At 44.5% G+C, this 20,885-nt stretch overlaps 2 protein-coding genes across 2 annotated transcripts; one reads left to right on the forward strand and one right to left on the reverse strand.

Moving 5' to 3' along the window:
• Nucleotides 1-4,351: 4,351 nt before the first annotated feature.
• MFAP1 (microfibril associated protein 1) lies at nt 4,352-16,711 on the reverse strand. Its single transcript, XM_040414109.1, has 9 exons — nt 16,532-16,711; nt 12,891-13,110; nt 9,846-9,978; nt 7,707-7,894; nt 6,716-6,824; nt 6,475-6,635; nt 6,234-6,393; nt 6,056-6,145; nt 4,352-4,580 (listed from the first exon to the last, which is right to left on the reverse strand). Exons 1-9 carry the CDS (start codon nt 16,608-16,610, stop codon nt 4,398-4,400), a joined length of 1,323 nt encoding a protein of 440 aa, XP_040270043.1. The 5' UTR covers nt 16,611-16,711; the 3' UTR covers nt 4,352-4,397.
• A 29-nt stretch (nt 16,712-16,740) lies between these two features.
• Nucleotides 16,741-20,885, forward strand: RPL37A (ribosomal protein L37a). The gene is made up of 4 exons (XM_040414110.1): nt 16,741-16,805; nt 18,527-18,655; nt 18,761-18,843; nt 20,743-20,885. Exons 1-4 carry the CDS (start codon nt 16,803-16,805, stop codon nt 20,804-20,806), a joined length of 279 nt encoding a protein of 92 aa, XP_040270044.1. The 5' UTR covers nt 16,741-16,802; the 3' UTR covers nt 20,807-20,885.

The following is a 20,885-nucleotide window of genomic DNA, read 5'->3' on the forward strand; positions in this document are numbered from 1 at the left end:
ACTCGCTTAAGTTCTTCTGTGTATAGTCTCTAATGCGCTTGTTAACGGTTATTCTAAGCTGAATATACCTGCACTTGTCAGATTGTAGACGCTAAGCAAATAAAGGCTGGGCAGGTAACAGCTCGGGTATCCCTTCTTCCGTTGACTAATTTGGTGTATCCTTCTAGTTGTTGTTAAGTGGGGCAGCATGGTGGCTCAGTAGTTAGTACTGTTGCCTTGCAGTGCTGGAGTCCTGGGTTCAAATCCAACCAAGGACAACATCTGCATGGAGTTTGTATGTTCTCCCTGTGTTTGAGTGGGTTTTCTCCCACACTCCAAAGACATACTGATAGGAAACTTAGATGGTGTGCCCCATTGGGGGCAGTCTGATGCTAATGTATGTAAAGTGCTGCAGAATATGACAGTACTATATACACTGCTCAAAAAAATAAAGGGAACACAAAAATAACACATCCTATAAAATATTTTTCTGAAATACTTTGTTCTTTACATAGTTGAATGTGCTGACAACAAAATCACACAAAAATTAAAAAATGGAAATCAAATTTTAATGTCCTTAAAACAAGTCAAAATGAGGCTCAGTAGTGTGTGTGGCCTCTACGTGCCTGTATGACCTCCCTACAACGCCTATGCATGCTCCTGATGAGGTGGCGGACGGTCTCCTGAGGGATCTCCTCCCAGACCTGGACTAAAGCATCTGCCAACTCCTGGACAGTCTGTTGTGCAACGTGATGTTGGTGGATAGAGCGAGACATGATATCCCAGATGTGCTCAATTGGATTCAGGTCTGGGGAACGGGCAGGACAGTCCATAGCATCAATGCCTGCGTCTTGCAGGAACTGCTGACACACTCCAGCCACATGAGGTCTAGCATTGTCTTGCATTAGGAGGAACCCAGGGCCAACAGCACCAGCATATGGTCTCACAAGGGGTCTGAGGATCTCATCTCGGTACCTAATGGCAGTCAGGCTACCTCTGGCGAGCACATGAAGGGCTGTGCGGCCCTCCAAAGAAATGCCACCCCACACCATTACTGACCCAATGCCAAACCGGTCATGCTGGAGGATGTTGCAGGCAGCAGAACTTTCTCCACGGCGTCTCAAGACTCTGTCACGTCTGTCACATGTGCTCAGTGTGAACCTGCTTTCATCTGTGAAGAGCACAGGGCACCAGTGGCGAATTTGCCAATCTTGGTGTTCTCTGGCAAATGCCAAACGTCCTGCACGGTGTTGGGCTGTAAGCACAACCCCCACCTGTGGACGTCGGGCCCTCATATCACCCTCATGGAGTCTGTTTCTGACCGTTTGAGCAGACACATGCACATTTGTGGCCTGCTGGAGGTCATTTTGCAGGGCCCTGGCAGTGCTCCTCCTTGCACAAAGGCGGAGGTAGCGGTCCTGCTGCTGGGTTGTTGCCCTCCTACACGTCTCCTGATGTACTAGCCTGTCTCCTGGTAGCGCCTTAATGCTCTGGACCCTACGCTGACAGACACAGCAAACCTTCTTGCCACAGCTCGCATTGATGTGCCATCCTGGATAAGCTGCACTACCTGAGCCACTTGTGTGGGTTGTAGACTCCGTCTCATGCTACCACTGAAAGCACCGCCAGCATTCAAAAGTGACCAAAACATCAGCCAGGAAGCATAGGAACTGAGAAGTGGTCTGTGATCACCACCTGCAGAACCACTCCTTTATTGGGGGTGTCTTGCTAATTGCCTATAATTTCCACCTGTTGTCTATCCCATTTGCACAACAGCATGTGAAATTGATTGTCACTCAGTATTGCTTCCTAAGTGGACAGTTTGATTTCACAGAAGTGTGATTGACTTGGAGTTACATTGTGTTGTTTAAGTGTTCCCTTTATTTTTTTGAGCAGTGTAGTATAAGTGACATATAAATGGGTATAATAAATGCCAAAAAAAATATTAAATAAAAATGACTGGAGATCACATGGCGAATATTAGGCCACAAGATCGTGATATTTCATGATTACAAATATTGCCTATGCTGCTCATTACTGCATTCGTCAGATTGCAAAAGATAGCATAAGTGGGGCTGAGTAAGTGCCAGCTTAGGAGACTGATTGGGAATCCCTCCTCAAGGAAGTCTGCTGGGAACCGCAATCACAGGCCATGCAGATCATGTAACACTTTTATTTCTGCTCAGACTGCAGAGCCAACAACCTGTGGAGGATCAGCCCCTTTCCAATAGAATATTACTGTGAATGAAGGATTGTGTCTATGATTCATTCAAACAGTCGACTGCTAAGGCCTCATGCCAGGCAAAGGCAGCGCGCGATCTCAAGTGGTATATAGGCATATCAAGTAAATATAACAGCCTCTTGCTCCTGCAAGGAAAGTCAGCACTATCCTCTTATAGAAAGAATATATAAAAAAGAAATGGAGGCGTGGGTTCAGATCCCACTTCAGCCAGTGCGCTGAGAAGCTGGCGATTGTACCAAAGTAATGAAAAAGGTGCAAGTCTCATCAATATCTAACTAGGCACACAGCAACTTCTGAAAAAGAAAAAAAGTGTTTACTCTTAAAGTAGATGTCACCATATCAGAATTATTTAGACGCACTTCGGTTCCCTGGTGAGGGAGTTTTTTGCGGATCCGATAGATTCCTTTGCTAATCTGAATCAGCAGATAGAGTTGCCAATATTTTTCCCAGAACCGTCTTCGGAGGAAGAGAGTAGACTTCACTCTCGGGACGTGGGTATAGCTCTAAAGGCATATGTCCAAAGGACGAATGCATTCAGGAAGACGGACCATTTTTTTTTTCTCCATGAGAAACAAACAAAAGAGGAAAAATTGACAAAAGACTCCTTGTCCAGATGGATAAGGGAGGGTATCACTAGGTTATAAGCAGAAGGGAAGTAGCCAAGCTATAAAAGCTCATACAACTCATGCGATGGCTACATCAGGGGCAGAGTAGAATTTGGCTCCCATACACCGGATCTGTAAAACGGTGTCATGGAGCTCTTCCAATACGTCTGTGAAGCACTACAGACTGGATATGAGGCAGATGGGCAGAGTGGTAATAGAGTCCGCGGTATAATGAAAGCCCTCCCTTTAGGATTAATTGCTAAATCCCCATGGGTGCTGCTGCTGAAGGACGACAAGGAAAGTGTAATTTTTCTTACCGTAAATTCTCTTTCCTTTAGCACATACTAACCCACCCCTAAAAACTAAAATAAAATATATTTTAAAAAAAAATTCTTGGAACAGACCGGAGTGGTTTATTGTATCTCTTAGGTTACTTGGAACTACACAGTAGGAGGTTCTAACCTAGGGAGTAATGAAGGATCTGAGATTAATTGATAAATTGACATGGAGTGACATGAATTAGAAATCCCCATGGGTGCTGCTGCTTTGGACAAAAGGAAAGAGAATTTACAGTAAGAAAAAAATACACTTTTCTTTGCATGTCTAGGAGGGTCCTTATTACAGCACTAGTACTGATTTTAAAGATGCTGTCTCATCATCTCAGCCTTTTATGTGCTGATGACGGGTGGCCAGACAAATGGAAGTTGAAAAACAAACCAAAAAAACTAAAACAAATTGTGTAACACAGCAAGCGCCAGGCCAGCGCTTATTATGACTTATTCACAATGAAGCCATGCCCAACAATCCTACAAATGTTCTAAGTCATGAGACCAAGACTTACGACCTTACTAGAGACTAAAATACATTAACATTACAAACCCCTGAATGAGACCTAAGGGGTTGATTTAATCAACTGGACGATGAGGTATTGATTAGGGATTTAGACCGGGGATAGTCCAATAGCTTAGAATTTCCGATCACCAGCACTTTACTGGTCCCCACAATGCCAAATTAAAGGGGTTATCCAAAGTCTAAAATATCCCCACCAATGGCCAGGCCCCTCGTATACATTATACTTACCTGCTCCCTGGCACCTGCGTTGCTCCGGATCCCTGCACAGCCGCTACTCGTCCCCATAGCCTGCTGTTGGCTTCTCCACCCCCCGTCACTGGATGTTTTCATCCGCATGACAGGGAGATGCAGCAGCGGCCGTGCAGAAGTCCAGAGCGACATGGGTGCCAGGAGCAGGTAAGTATAATGAATATGAGGGGCCCGGGCTTTGGGGGGGATATTTTAGACTTTGGATAACAACTTTAACAGAGAACACATCAAACTCCACTTTAGACAAAGAAAATATTCATGTATTCTTCCTGTCTTACAACAGAGTAAAACAGACACTTTTTTCAATTAAAAGGATGTATGATAGTCCTGGGAAATATGTACATAATGACCATAAATAGTCAGAATAGCCAATAGGCTTATCAATATTATACAAAAAAAAAAGTTCTTTACATCACTGGATTTAGGAAGTCTATGGGAGTAAAAAAACAAAAAAATCTGAAGGTGATCCTTTAAGTAGTCTTCCTCTTCTTCACTGATGGTCTCTCAAACACATCTCTTACGCCGGCTGCTTTCTGCTTAAAGAACTTTGTATTCTGGGCGCTCTCTTGTCCCCAAGCAGAGTCAAATGAAGTTGTGTCTTGATCAACCAAGTGGGTGTATTTTGTTCGACCAGAACGACCAAAGTTTTTGACCTGAATAATAAAAAATAAAAAAAGACGACACACATGATTTGTAGTGCTGCTTTGCTGCACAAATGGAAGTCAGTTTATTAGTCAACACAAAATGTGACTGAGAACATGGACAATTGTGGGAATTGTGGGATATATTCTGAAGGTGTATGTTCACGTTTGAACACTATCCAGACTACATTTTCCCATGACAGATTTTCAGGCTCATTATACATTATGCATACTGCCATCTTCTCTGCGAAGACCACCCCACTAGAAGTCCATTTTTCAATGCAATTTTGGGCTATTTGATTTCATGATCTAATGAACCTGAATCTGTGTACAATGCATTGCATTTATCTTGTACCTATCCTGACTCAACAGTGGCATTCACAATTCTGCACGTTCACTGCTAATAAAAAAAAAGTCCAAAAAAACAAAACAAAAAACAAACTGCAACTCAGGACCAGTTGAAGAGTAACATCACACAAAAATTATTCTACCTTTAACGTGGGTTTGTCTATGTATAAAACGGTAAAAACTATACAATAGGTGAACATGTCAATTATTGAAACTACAGTATAAGGCTACTTTCACACTAGCGTTCGGGGCTCCGCTTGTGAGCTCCGTTTGAAGGGGCTCACAAGCGGCCCCGAACGCATCCGTACTGCCCTAATGCATTCTGAGTGGACGCGGATCCGCTCAGAATGCATCAGTCTGGCAGCGTTCAGCCTCCGCTCCGCTCAGCAGGCGGACACCTGAACGCTGCTTGCAGCGCGGGTGTCCGCCTGGCCGTGCGGAGGCAAATGGATCCGTCCAGACTTACAATGTAAGTCAATGGGGACGGATCCGTTTGAAGATGAAACAGTATGGCTCAATCTTCAAACGGATCCGTCCCCCATTGACTTTCAATGTAAAGTCTGGACGGATCCGTCTGAACTACTTTCACACTTAGAAATTTTTCTAAGTTATAATGCAGACGGATCCGTTCTGAACGGATCCAAACGTCTGCATTATAGGAGCGGATCCGTCTGTGCAGACAGCAGACGGATCCGCTCTGAACGCTAGTGTGAAAGTAGCCTAAGAACTGTAATGAAAGAACCTTCAAAAGCTAAACTGAACAAAATGAAAGGGAGGTGTAGCGCTAATGGTATAATAGGAATAAAGTTCACACATCAAGAATTTGACTATGGATCCACAGCAGAAAAGATTTCAAAATGGAAGTGATGTGGATTTGTCCTGTTATTCAGTGGGTCTTATCCGCAGCTTTTTTGTGTGGAATACACAAGTATAACAAATATCCTCATTCTCGTAGGTGTCACCACTTTTTTTTCTCACTGAGTGTACTTGGGGGGGGGGGGGGGGGGATCATCATTTGCATGGGGGCAGACTGAGTGTATCCCATCCTCCATGATTAAACTCAGCCTAAGGTTTTACATCCAGCACTACAAGATATCCAGTTTTCATTTAGTGGTAAGTATTACAATAAGAAGTTGTACCTGCATGACTTTAGGCAGAATAGTTTTGTTGAAGTGATCCTCCAATGTAGGAGCACTGAAATCTCTTTTGTACACGTCCTCATCTTCATCCTAAAGAATAAAAATACAGAATTAAAAATTTTCTAGATGACAAAAGTGAAATAAAGAGGCTTCAGATTCATCACGGAACATCTCCTACCATGAAGTAAGCTCCTCTGTGGTAGTATTTCTGGAGGAACTTGTATTTCCCTTTCAGTGCTTTGTTGGTTATTATCTTGCCATTGGCACGAAGCTCTGCTCTGCGCTCCTCCTCCGTCATGTTACGCATGCGGTCAATCTCGGCCTTCTCCTTCTCCATCCTATTATAAGAATGAAAGTAAAACCATGACCATATTGCAGTGACATATACAGACATGAAAATAATTTAAAAAAACACATACGATTCTCTTTCTTCGCGGTCACGCTTGATCCGTTTAAGTTCTCGTACTTTCCAGGCCTCATACTCTTCCTCATCATTCTCATCGTCTGTGTTTAGGGCATCCAGTGCAGCCAGAGACCTCTTGTTCTCTTCTATCTCTTTCTTTGCCTCTTCTTCTACAATCTACAAGGTGAGAGGGGATTAAACCACTTATATCTGTGACAATTGAACAGTCATTTCTCTGTTCCATAACCAATACCTACCTTCAATGTGTATTTACGTCTTTCCTCTGCCATACGTTTGGCTTCTGCCTCAACCTCTTTCTGCTTAATAGCTTCAGCTTCTTTTTCCTGAACGGTTACTCTGTCCTTCCTGAAAAAGAAGTGGTAATCAGTGGCAAAGTTCATTTTTGCCTTCCGATCAATAACATTTGACACTAGACATATCAAATGTTATCAGATGCTCTTTAAGGCTCCCATACACATAAGGTACGCTTCTCGTTTGTGCTCTGGCCATGTTTAGCATTGTCACATCTATATCCTAAGTAGCTTTAACAGGGTCAGGTTGGGGGCATTTGTGCGACACTGGTGTACATGGCGATTTGATCAAAACAGTGATTGTATGACAGGGCTGAACACGGCCAGCGCGCAGGACACAGTCTTGCCATCAGGATATTGGGGGACAATAGCTGGAGGCTTGTGTCAAGTAAGTAAACCTTTATAAATATACATATAACTCTTCTGGTAGTTCACCTTAAAGGATTGTCTGTTTTTTACTGTTGAAGACCTACCCTCAGGATAGTTCATCAATATCAGATTGGTGGTGGTCCGACTCCTGGTACCCCCGCTGATCAGCTGTTTGAACAGAAAGCAGCGCTTCCTTCTTTGTTCTGTTTACCTGCTCTCCACAGCAATTGCAGTGGTGATCAGGTGTAATTCTAACCATGGCTTCCCCATTCCCTTCTATGGGACGTCTCTGTAGTATTCAATTGAACAGGAAGGTGCCGTCCCAAACAAGTGAATGGGGAAGCCATACTTGTAATTACACCTGCTGACCACTGCAACTGCTCCAGCAAGCAGGTAAACAGAGCAGAGAAGGCAGCGCTGCTTTCTCTTCAAACAGCTCATTGGCAGGGATTCTGGTAGTCGGACCCCCGCCGATCTGACACTGATGATCTATCCTGAAGATAGGTCAATACTAAAAAGCGGACAACCCCCTTAATGAAAAAGTAAATATAAGGTCTACTTTACTCACTTTCTAATAAAAACCGGTTTCAGTCTTGGTTCTGTTTCATCTTCACTGTCTGTGTATTCCTCATATTCTGACTCGGATTCTGACTCTGCTCCTGATTTCCATTCATCTTCTACCTCCATCACTTCCATCTCTTCATTTTTTCTCTCTGCAGCTTTTTGCCGCATCTGTGAACGCCGCCGCTCAATTTCCTAGTAGAAATACACAGAAATGACTGAACTAAAGAAGTATGAAACTGTAAGGATATCGGTCACAAGGCCGTAATCTGTATCATCCACAGGAAAAGCTGTGAGAACATATGTGTTTATTGTCTCATTAACCGATTACAAGGAAGACGTTCTTTAAGACATTTAAAGAAAGAAAAGGAACCCGATCTTGATTAAAGGGGTTGGCCGCTTTGCTGCTAAATGACAGTAATACCACACACTAGCAGCTGACAATTGGCCTCTGGGCTTACCTTAGCCCCAATGGAGATGCTCCCCTATGTGTCCAGGGCAGCGGTGTAAAGAATCACAGCAGTCCATATTATTTCCAAGATGGAACTCTTCTTCTTGTACTGCACTTGTGCTAAAAGCACCTCCATGCAGGCAGAGGCCACCCTAGTGTATGGCTCTACTGTAATTTAACAGCAATGTAGCCAACCCCTTTAAGGTTGTCTAGCATTAAAAAAAATCTGGCTGCATTCCTCCAGAAACAGTGCCACACCTATCAATAAAGCTGAGCTGGCATATGACACCCAACTTGTAAACAGGTATGCTGCTGCTTCTGGAAGTAAGCAGCCATGTTTTTTAATCTTGAAAACTCTGTAAAAGGTTCCATAGTGGGGCCACATGGTCTTTTTTTCACAGCACCTGTTTACAGACTCACTTTAAAGAGGTTTTTCGCCCCCAAGGCTTTTGGGGAAGAACCCCCATCGTGGCCAGGCCTGCGGAGGGAATCATACTTACCTGATCCCAACTACTGGGTTCCCACTTCCTTCACTCACTTGCTAACGCTGTGGATCTCTGGTCTCCCCATGTCAACATCTGGTTTGACGTGGGTCATGTGGCCACAGCAGTGACGTGCCCCCATGCAGCACATGACCCAGTGATGATGCATGTGGGACACATCTCCACTGCAGCCAGCGCTACATGAGACCGACCAAATGTTAATGCGGGGAGACTGGAGACAAGCAGTAATAGGGTCTGCCAGAAAGACCCCCTTTAACATACTGTATACAGACAAACAGCTTTCTCACGTAAGACAAAGAATTGGTGTAGGACTCACGAAAGCGAAACAGCTAACACAGGTCTCTCGCGAGAGTAGAGATCCAAGTAAAAACCGGATCTGATACAAACACAGCGGAGAAAGGCTGAAGCGTGGGACGCCACGGCAGGAATCCTTCCGCAGAACTAATCTAGTGAGCCTACATGGGACACAGTGAGTAATACAAATTTAAGTGGAGTTACACCGAATCGCTGCACGAGAGGCGACATAAGTACGGTGGCAATAGACTTGCTGGACAATCGATTTTTCGCATATAGCGTACTCAGACCCTGAGACTATTATAGGAGATGGATAACTCAGACATTGTGTAAATTACGGACCATCCCTGAATACCCTTTATCCCATACCCTATACGGTGGCATAAGATTTTATTTGTATGCATTTAAGAATATGTGAGATCTGTATGAAAATTATACGCAACTGAGTATATCTGGAGCACAATATACAGCCAGCCCTGGTCTGCTCTGCCACAGACAACTGTGATCCAATAGCCATACCCAACTGGGGGGACACGGATGCAGCCCTCTGTGTCAAAGTATACAGGTCTCTGTGTCCTGGATATATTTTTTTCTGTTTGATACATATGTTTTATATAGGCTCTTTTATATAAATTTTACCTGGTGCACACAGGATATAGTGTTTATTGTTTAATAAATATTTTAATTCAATTTCCACGTGTATTCCGATTGTTTTGAGTGCCGGTTCTACCCAATCTATACTTTTACCAATTAGAACCAGGGGGTGCTTCTCTGAACCTGTGCACCTATCGTGATAAATCAGAGTGAGCCACCTGCTTACCACTACTTGTAAACAGTATATAGTAGCTGGACTGTAGCACTTCATTAAGAAAAAAAACTGGAATATTTCATAACTCACCTCATCATCCACCTCTTCTTCCTCCTCCTCGCTTGTGTCTTCCCGCTCCACATGCCAGTCTTCACCTGGTTCAGACTCTGACTCGCTTTCACCCACCACCTCAGGCTCCACAATCTTCCGATGTCTGGCCAATCTGTCCAATAACATGTTTAAAAGTTAATTATCCATCTAACATTTATAATTAATAAACGCATTTAAAACATCTGAAGGGCATCAAGGGAAGTGATGGAAATATATATGATTTGTGGTGGTGGATAAGTGTGGGGAAAAATAGTCCTATCTAAGAGCTGACACCCACAAATGATTTACATTATGATACAGTATTTAGTTTTTCTCACCAAATCTATAGAATCAGAGGTTTTACTCAAATTATACTGTCAACCATTTACATCAAGTGATATAGTCAGAGAATTTGAGGCAATGTGAGCAGTCTTAGAAAATAGGATTTTTTTTGTATGATGTAATTTTATGAAATCCAGATCACCCACGTGTACTAGCAGCTAGAGTTGCCCTGGGTATTGAAGTTTTAATACTTTTTCTCTACTTCTCTTCGATACCGGGATTGGCGTTCTTTCGATACTAAGCTACGCTCTTGTGCAACTTAGCATCAGTATCTATTGGAGAACATGGCACTAACAAAGCTCAGCGCACACCATGTTCTCATAGGGGGGCGCACAGGGGAGAAGGAGGGAGAACGTCCATCTCTCCCCACAGTGACGTGGCCGGACACTGCCACCGATGAAAACACTTAGTGGCCTGATGGGGAGTGCAAGGGAGAGCAAATGTTATGCAGTGACACAATAAGGTGTCTTTATTGCACAAAAGCTGCAAAACCTAAAAAAAACTGCCATACACAATAGAGCTAACATTTCTTCCATTACTTCTCCTGGTGCAGGCTCACTGGGATTTTATACACAGTTATACAAGCATCCCTGTATCAATACATTACAGACAATTAAATAAAAATCCTTAAAATGCAATTTTAAGCTCTTGGTTCAGGCCCTGATTCGTTTCGGCAAAGCTTCGAGCTTAAACCTGCCTTTCCAATTGTACCTTGTACTGGAGCAGTGAAGTGTAAATCCAAGTTGTTGCCAGTAATGATGCTCAGTGCGGCTGGGACCATTTACAGCTTTACTCAGTAAGTGCTCATTCAGATGGCCGTATGTTGCTTTCTGCATCTGATCTGCAATTTTGCGGATAAGGCTACTTTCACACTGGCGTTTCTGGGTCCGCTTGCGAGATCCGTTTCAGGGCTCTCACAAGCGGCCCAAAACTGATCAGTTCAGCTCCAATGCATTCTGAATAGATAAGGATCCGTTCAGAATGCATCAGTTTGGCTGCGTTTGGTCTCCATTCCGCTTTTGAGGCGAACACCAAAACGGTCCGCCTGACGATGCGGAGCCAAACTGATCCGTCCTGACACACAATGTAAATCAATAGGGACGGATCCGTTTTCACTGACACAATATGGTGCAATTGAAAACAGATCCGTCCCCCATTGACTTTCAATTTAAGTCAAGATGGATCCATTTTGATTTAGACTTTTTTTTTAAAGAATAATGCAAACGGATCCGTTCTGAACGGATACAAGCGTTTGCATTATCGGTGCGGACCCGTTTCTGCAGATACAAGTGGACCTATTCACTTCTATGGGGCCCCAAAAGATGCAGACAGCAATCTACATATTTTGTTCCGTTCCACGGCCCCGCAAAACAAATAAAACATGTTCCATACTTGTCAGTGAAAATCGGGTCGTGGCCTCATTGAAGTCTATGGGTCCGCAAAAATGCGCAATGCAATACTTTTTTTGCGGACATGAACTGACCTAAAAAAAAAACACGTCTGCCTTTCTGCAGAGCGCAAAAAACATACGGCTGTCTGAATGAGCCCTAATTCTTAGGCCTCCTTCACACGGGCGTCGCGGGTGAGGGCCGGATGTGATGCAGGTGCGGTCAGGGTAAATCGTGCGAGTAGGCACACAATTTCAGTCAGTTTTGACTGCGATTGCATTCCGTTGTTCAGTTTTTTCCGAGCGAGTGCAATGTGTTTTGCATGCGCGTGAGAAGAAACAATGTGGTACCCAGACCCGAACACGGACTTCCTCACTGAAGTTCAAGTTATAATGGAAAATGATAAAGTAAATGGGGTCTTGGGTCATACATCCCTCGTCTCTTTAGCAACCATGCGTGAAAAATCGCACCGCATCCGCACTTGCGATTTTCACGCAGCCCCATTCATTTTTATGGGGCTTGCGTTGCGTGAAAAACGCTGAATATAGAACATGCTGTGATTTTCACACAACGCACAAGTGATACGTGAAAAACATCGCTCATGGACACAGCCCCATAGAAATGAATGGGTCAGGATTCAGTGCGGGTGCAATGCCTTCACCTCACGCATTGTACCCACGCAGAATACTCGCCCGTGTGAAAGGGGCCTTAGAGGAACCAATGCGTGGGGCGTTTAGAAATTGATATAGAGCTGGATAACTCCTACCCAAGATCTTTTTACTGATGTATCTGATCGGTGGTGGTCTGACACCCAGAACCCCCGCTGATCAGCTGTTTGAGAAGGCAGCGGCGCTTCTCTCTCTTCTTTGCCTAGGCAGGGTGACAAAACGTTCATCAATCATGTGGCCTAGGAGCAGCTCAGCCCCATTCAAGTGAATGGGCCTGAGCTGCAATACCTAGCACAGCCATTATACAATGTACGGCGCTGTGCTCTGCCTTCTCATACAGCTGATTGGCAGGGGTCCCGGGTGTCGGACCCCCACCGATCAGGTACTTATGACCTATCCAGATGGAGTGAACTGGAAGGGGGGGGGGGGGGGGGGGATTGAGGTCAATAGTCAGGTCTCAATACTACCAGTGGCATACTATGAAATGCTATGCAGTTACTCCATTAAGTTGGAAAGGAGTGAAATCTGCAGCAAATCCACAGTAAAACCCACACAATTTGGTGTGAATTCTGACCAGATCCACGGTGGACTTTTCACTGAGAACTCACCATTAGCTTAAATGACATGCACAAGAGCAACGGCATTACCTCTCCTCCACATCTTCGTTCATACGATTCTGCAGTCGGAGCAGACGAGGATCACTGGTGCTTTCTTCAGGCTGTTCCTCCAGTTCTACATCCTGCTCCTTCCCTTTCTTAATAAACTGGAACTCTTCATCCTCTTCATCAGACGATTCCATTGGCGCATAGTCTGGCCTTTTACCGGAAACATAGCGCTTGACCTTCACCTTTTCCATCGAGATTTCACCTAAAAATCAGTTAAAGTCAGTTCCCAGTCAGGTATTACCTAGTAGATACAATTACATTTACTACCACCAAAAGCAGTAATGCTGTATAATAAGGGGAACTGCAATATTTCCCAGTCTAGCCTCTATATCAGAAGCACACACTAATGCCAGGCGGTTAACCCCTTCTGGACATCTGCTGTATATATATATATGAAGGACTTTCCACCATCCATGTACGGCACAGTGAGAGCACAAGAGATGTGAATGACTTAAAGGCTCCTGCGTCTGGGTGACCAGTAACCTGCGGCATCTAAATGTCAATATCAAAATCAAAAAAAATGAAACCCTCTGCTCCATTATTATGCTGAAAGAAATGAAAAATCCCCTCAAGGTCTCTGCCTCTGTAACAACCCAGACTATAAAGTGATCATGTTTTTAACCCATACGATAAACACAGAAAAAGAAAAAAAAACTATGGCAAAATTGCTATTTGACAAAAAATAAAGAAAGAAAAACTGATCAAAAGATCAGAGGTACCCTAAAAATTGTATGAATAAAAACTACAGCTCGTCCTACAATAAAAAACAAGGGCTCACATGGCTCTGTCCATGAAAATATAAAAATGGTAAGCAGAAAAACAATTTGCTAAAAAAGTGTCTTTATTGCAAAAAAACTGGAAAACATAAACAAAACAAAAAAAAAAAAAAGAAGTAGGCATCACTGTAAAGCCTCATGCACACGTCTGTGGAACACGGTCCGTGAGATACCGGACTGGATTCCTGCTGAGCGCAGGAGCGCACGGCGTCATTGGTTGCTATGACGCTGTGCGCTTTGTGCCGCTGCTTCTGTACAGTAATACACTCGTATAGATTATATATAATCTATATAATATACTAATTAGTCTGCCCTACACAATAGAGTTAATGTGTCATTTATACCACAGGACGCATGCTGTACGCAGCTCTGTCAATAGAAAAGGGAAAAATTATGGACCCAGGGATATGGAAATGTAAAAAGAACAAATGATCTAAGTCCTGACCCGATCATTTTAATGGGTCTGTGCGCATGAGTGTTTTTCATGCATCATTTCTGCGTTCAGAAAAAAAACCAAAAAAAAAAACCGCAGGATGTTTTTCACGCAGCCCTGGCTCCATAGAAGTGAATGGGAGTTGCGTGAAAAACAGAAGGTATTCGGATGTGTCTTTCACTGATAGGAGATGTAGTTTGTAATTCTTCAGTTTATTTCACACCAGTAAAAAATGCATCAAAAACTGATAGCACCTGTGCGGAAAAAATCGGAAACACTGAAGGCAATCGCAGACAAGACTGCCTGAACTTGAGTGCAGAAATATACATTTTTTCCTGAACAGACCCTGACACAATCCGTATCGTTCGTGTGAAGGGGCCTTAGAGTACAAAAGAGTAAAGTACACCATTACTCTTTTGTACTCTAAAGCCCCTTTCACATGAACGCACCAATTATCGGACAGATTATCAGGAACGAACTAACGTTCCTGCAAATGCTCATTCCCGGCAATCTGCCTATCACCTGATGAATGAGCAAAACGCTCGTGCATCGGGTGATCCTGTCGTTTGTGCAGGCGCCACAGATCATGGCTTCTGGGCAGCAGATTGTACTGTCTAAACAGCGATCTGCTGCTCAGGAGCCATGATTCTGTATGAGGACGAGGGATTGCAATAGTGATCCCCTATCCTCATACAGTGGAGGAGATCGCAACATGTAAATACGCAGTCTCCTTCACTGAACGAGCAGCCGACTGTTGGGAAGGAACGCTTCCTTCCCGACAATCAGCCGCAGAATCGCCCCGTGTAAACCCAGCTGAAAATGCAAAAAGCTATAAAAATTGGGCATCACTGTAATCAGACTGACCAGAGAATGAAGTTAAAGTTATTTAAAAAACACAATTAGGTTTTTTCCATACCCTGCCAGAAACTGAGTTTTTTGATACATTATATGTAAATCAAAATAGTGCCTTTCAAAATACAGCTCCTTCCACAAAAAGAGAAAAGTGCAGATGAGGTCAAAGCCAGTACACGGGGCTTCACAGAACGTGTCCCAGACGCTGCTAGACAACATCTCTTAGCAACCATCCGTGAAAAACGCATGCAAGTGCGGATGCGGTTTTCACGCAGCCCCAGTCACTTCTACGGGGCCAGCGTTGCATGAAAATTCGCAGAATATAGAACATGCTGCAATTTTCGCGCAACACACAAGTGATGCGTGAAAATGCGTTTGCACCACGCATTGCACCCGCGCTGAATACTCGCTCGTGTGAAAGGGGCCTCATACTTCATGCTACAACTTTTGCTTAACAAGACCTTTTGATGACCAAACATGTCCTTGGCAGAAGGCTCCCGGACGGATCAGTATTTCGGGGGTCTGATCATGCCCTTGCTGTGATTGGCAGCTCTTATCCTATCAGTATACGGGCTCATGTACACAAACGTATTTTCTTTCCATGTCCGTTCCGTTTTTTCTGCGGTCCATTTCAACGGGTCCGCAAAAAAAAAAAAAAAGGAAGTTAGGCTACATGCACACGACCGTATGTATTTTGCAGTCCGCAAAAAAATACGGATGACGTCTGTGTGCATTCCGTATTTTGCGGAACGGAACAGCTGGCCCCTGATAGAACAGACCTATTCTTGTCTGTAATGCGGATAATGATAGAACGTGTTCTATTTTTTTGCAGAACAGAAATACGGACATATGGAAAGCACAAGAAGTAACTTCCATTTTTTTGCGGACCCATTGAAATGAATGGTTCCGTATACAGTCCACAAAAAAATAAAAATGGAACGGACACAGAAAGAAAATACGTTCGCATTACACCGTGTGCATTCCATTTCCGTATGTCCAGTCCGCATTATGGACAAAGATAGAACTGTTCTATTAGGGGCCAGCTGTTCAATTCCGCAAAATACGGATTGCACACCGACGTCATCTATATGTTTTGCGGGCCGCAAAATACATACGGTCGTGGGCATGAGCCCTACTAGTGATGGTTCTTAGATGGACTGCTGGAAGTGTGGTGTCCAGTCCTGGTGAATACTTTCTGTTATTATAGCCTGGCCAATGACAGGGCATGCTGTATATGTGACAGATGTGCTGGCGCACCCTCACAGGTGACTTACATGCCTCACCTCCATCCCAGGGCTCTGATCATACAGCAAGCTAATGTAGAAGAAATACAAGCCTAGGTGTATGTGTGTGTATATATATATCTCAGCAAGTTCTAGGCATCTTTCTGGCGCCGCTGATCATTATGGCCGCTGATCACTGTAATCCACCAGTTGCATACGTGCACACAGCCTAAGGAATGAGCCCTGCCAGAACAGGAGCCCCTCTCCTGCAGCATACAGTAGTTTTGCGGCCTACTACCACAACAACCCTCTCCTCACACAGCCGGATGGTCGCTTTACCTTTCTCATTGCGGACAGGCACGGCTCCGGCCGTGGACTGGATCGGAGGCTGCTTGCTGAGAGCGCTGGAGGACGACATGGTTCCGGTAAACGTTCGAAACCTACACAGGAACGTAAGACTACAGCCTCCCGAAACCTCGGAGGACCCAAAACCACCGAGACAAACCGGCGGGAGGGAAGGGCCGATCTCTATGACAACTTCCGGCTGCGTGAGCTGTAAATCCCGCATGCGCACTGAGCTCCTCCCTTTCCGCTCGGGTCCTGGAAGAAAATGGTGAGTTAGCTTTCTCTGTCCGCGCACTGTGGGGTTTATCCGTTGTCATCCTTTGCCGGGGGTTGTTCCCGGTTTACCCCGATGTGTCCTCCGTTACCTGCAGAGGGTAATCTTTCCGCCAGTGTTTATATTGAGGGCTTTAAATGTGTTTCTGGAGACTGAAATGGAGCAGGCCGGGAACCATTGCGCTGCACTTGGCGCTTATAGGAGACCTTCCTGTGGTTGCCTGCTGCTGTCAGTATACATGTGATGTCTGTGGCAGTACTGTACACAGCATGAGAACTGCCCATGAATGAAGCTGATTGCTGTCACTGAGGCTTTACCCATTACTGTGCCCCTCAGCAGTGATGATGTACCATACATGACCCAGTGATACTGGTATGCTCCAGACTAGAATGCTGAGGCCAGTGATTGGCTGCGGGTGTACGTGATGTCATCACTACCAGGCGGTGATTTATCCAATGACTACCGGGTATTTTAGGTTTCTTCGGTGCTGTGATTTTATCACGTAAGGAGTGAATAGATGCCATGGGTAGCACTACTGTGTTCTGTCTGTTACCAAATATAAGTACGATTGACCTTTTTATGAGTCTATGGATGGGACATATGCCGGTCAGGATGCCCATGCTCTATCCATAAACAGAAAATTCAGCCACTCTGGATTGGTGTTGCAACGAGAAGGAGCGATGCCCCCACATGGACCAGATAAGAAATCCCACCAAGGGATCTAGTTGACAACTGATAAAGGCTGCCTGCCGAAACGCGTCTACTAGACATTAAATGAATATGGAATAAAAAGAATTTACTTTCAAGTAAGACAGGAGTTGCTGGGATTTCTTATCTCTTCCATGCACTATCCATAGCTGTCGGCCAAATGCTTGTTCAGCTGAGGACTATCTTCTCTGACTCCCGCCCTGCACGCTCAGTTCCACATGTATTTGTTGTGCTGCTCTCAGAGGGTTTGTCGCCCAGGAGAAGTAAAGGCTCCGGTGTTAAAATTTAAAGGGCATCTGTCAGCAGATTTGTACCTATGAAACTGGCTGACCTGTTACATGTGCGCTTGGCAGCTGACGGCATCTGTGTTGGTCTCGTGTTCATATGTGCCCGCATTGCTGAGAAAGATGTGTTAATATCTGCAAATAAGCCTCTAGGAGCAACGATGGTGTTACCATTGCACCTAGAGACTCGGCTTTCTCTGCAACTACTGCGCCCTCTGCACTTTAGGAGAAGCTGGATTTGATTGTTTTTACTGCCTGGCCCTGTCAATCAAAGAGCAGAGGGAGCGGCAGTTGCAGAGAGAGCAGAGCCTATAGGTGTAACTACAACACCGCTGTTGCTCCTAGAGGCTCATTTGCATGTAGTAAAACCATTATATTTCTCAGTAATGCGGACACATATGAACATGGGACCAACACAGAAGCTTTCAGCTGCCAAGTGCACATGTAACAGGTCAGCCAGTTTCATAGGTACAAATCTGCTGACAGATGCCTTTACGGTGACTGATACTTCTCTCACCTTGTGGAGTCAGAAGTGCCACATACACACTAGGTTGACAACACTTCAACCCTCCCGTGCTTGTGACCTGCCTGAGGCTGCATTATGAGGAGCATGTAGGCGGTTTTGCAGTCTGATGTGTTGTATTTCTGCAGTCTTTGTGAACCTGTGTATTTTCGGGAACTACGTCTGTAGCTGCGCCTTAACTGCCTCACGTTTTATTTCAGGCCAAACGCACAAAGAAGGTCGGCATTGTGGGTAAATATGGGACCCGTTACGGTGCTTCCCTAAGGAAGATGGTCAAGAAAATTGAAATTAGCCAACATGCTAAGTACACATGCTCCTTCTGCGGCAAGGTAAGTGAGTTGTGTGTATGAGGGCCATAGCTTTTTTGGCTTTGTCTAAGTAATTGACAGTTGTATTAGGTGTAGAAGTGTAATATTGGTGTATTATCTTCTTAGACCAAGATGAAGAGGAAGGCTGTTGGAATCTGGCACTGTGGTTCCTGCATGAAAATCGTAGCCGGAGGAGCCTGGACCTATAAGTAAGTACAGCATCTAGTTGGAAGCGTTAGCAGATGGTGTAAATGAGAAGGCTGTCAAGCCATTCACATTAGGCCGCTAACTAGTTGGGGGACCAGATGAGATAAAAATGTATAGCGCCAGCATATTCTGCAGCACTGTACACAATTTTTAAACTGAAGAAAAGGCAGGGCTGGCAGCTCAGCGCTTGTACATAAGCAAGCAATGACATGAATATGGACGCTATGATATCTTCATAAGCTAAACAAGTTCTAAATGCTCCAATGAGGCCATGTCCCCTTTAACCCCTTCCCGACTACTGCCATAATTGTACAATGAAGTTGAGTCTTTGAAGATAGCGCCCGCTCCCCCTCCCGATAGCACATGAACAGCAGACACTTGGGGCTAGTATCGGCGATAATGCCAATCAGACTTTAAAGTCCTCAGATGCCATAGTCACTTGTGACCACAGCATCTAAGTTGGCTTTTCCTGGGAGTATTTTGCATACCCTAATGTATTAAAGGGGGTTATCTGAGATGCCATGCAATCCGTGCTATACATTGAGTGCATGATCCCCGCCTCGGGTTAGAACCTGCAGCTAGTGTTGAGTGAATCGGGTTCGGACTGCTGTATCTGGACCAGATTAGTTTGAGAACTTCATTAATATAGCCTCCTTACTACTGTAAAATGTATGGGCTCCGCGGAGGTCTTTGCTTCTAAGATTGCGAGACTGGTGTAGCACTTAAGTTATGCGCATAAATTGGTGTCAAAATCGAACACTGTAATTTATGCGCATAACCAAAGTGTCACGTCAAAGATGAGACCAAGCAAGTCTCACAATACTTGCAGCAAGATTGCAGAGGCCTCCACAGAGCCCATACATTTGACGGTAGTATGGAGACTGTTATTTCTGTCTGCGTATTTAACATTTGAAAATGGAAATCCAAAGTCTGGCTGAGTACTGGCTAGTAGCTCGGTACCGGAGCAGGCTCTGGATTCCTTTTTAACATGTTAAATACACAGACTGAAATACCGAAGTCTTGCATAACTTCGGCTGAGACAAAGTTTTCCTACCTGGGGCGAGAAAGTTTGGGTTTGCTTATGCCCATGATGTGTTTTTTGTTTGATTTTGGGGAAGTGATTGGTACAGAACTTGCTATATCCCAGTTCAGTTCTGCCACCTGCTGACCTGTACTGGTATATACTAATGAGCCTGGAAGACTAGTACAGGCTTCGGCGCTTTCCACGATCTCTGCCAGGGGAAGGGCGCACTTCCAGGTTTTAGCCTCATCAGACGCCATGGTGCCGTATCTTTTGGTGCCTCATATACTAATGAGGTGACTCAGTTATACTAGGCGTGGACTTGTATTTCTCCTGGGCACGGTTATCTTCTCCTTGGCTGCGAGCGCATCCAATTGGATGCTCTAATTGGATGCGCTCGCAGCCAGGGAGAAGGTAACTGTGCCCAGGAGAAATAAACGTCCACGCCTATTATAACAGTCACCTCATTAGCATATAAGGCTCCAAAAGAGACGGGGACCACAGTGGAAGAACGGGGGGTTCTTTAGAAAAAATGCCAAGACATCAGTGGGGGCCGCACTATAAGGTAGGATAATAATTAGATTAAGGCTATCAAGGTGAAAGGTCCTCTTTAAGACAAATTTACACGTGTCTTGTGTTTTTAGCCATAACTGCTCCCGTATGGCCTTGCTTCCTGTAAGGACAATAATGCCCTCCTCCACAATACTGCCCTTCATCCCACCGATCTCAGCTGCACTATAGAAAAGCAATTACGAGACCCAGTTTATTGAGGAATGAATTGTAATTTCTCTGCAAGCTAGATTGCTTCCCATTCTGTTGTTCCTTGGAAAAGGGAATCAGATTGTCACATTAACCATTGAAATGTCTCTTGCTTTTTCAGCACCACCTCTGCTGTCACAGTGAAGTCTGCCATCAGAAGACTGAAGGAGCTGAAAGATCAGTAGATCAATCCTTCTTGTGGAATCTGATCTTCATCTGTTTCACTGGACTATTCTTTAATAAAGAAATGTCTTGGAAAATGGA

The sequence above is a fragment of the Bufo bufo genome, chromosome 1, assembly GCF_905171765.1.
Source record: "Bufo bufo chromosome 1, aBufBuf1.1, whole genome shotgun sequence".
NCBI lineage: Eukaryota > Metazoa > Chordata > Amphibia > Anura > Bufonidae > Bufo > Bufo bufo.

Coding starts and splice junctions, on each gene's coding strand:
- MFAP1 (XM_040414109.1), bottom strand. CDS start 16,610: ATGTCGTCCTCCAGCGCTCTCAGCAAGCAGCCTCCGATCCAGTCCACG. Junction 7,895..9,845: donor AAGAAGAGGTGGATGATGAG/GTGAGTTATGAA, acceptor TATTTCTACTAG/GAAATTGAGCGGCGGCGTTC. Junction 4,581..6,055: donor TTCTGCCTAAAGTCATGCAG/GTACAACTTCTT, acceptor TTTATTATTCAG/GTCAAAAACTTTGGTCGTTC.
- RPL37A (XM_040414110.1), top strand. Junction 18,656..18,760: donor CATGCTCCTTCTGCGGCAAG/GTAAGTGAGTTG, acceptor TTATCTTCTTAG/ACCAAGATGAAGAGGAAGGC. Junction 18,844..20,742: donor GGAGGAGCCTGGACCTATAA/GTAAGTACAGCA, acceptor TTGCTTTTTCAG/CACCACCTCTGCTGTCACAG.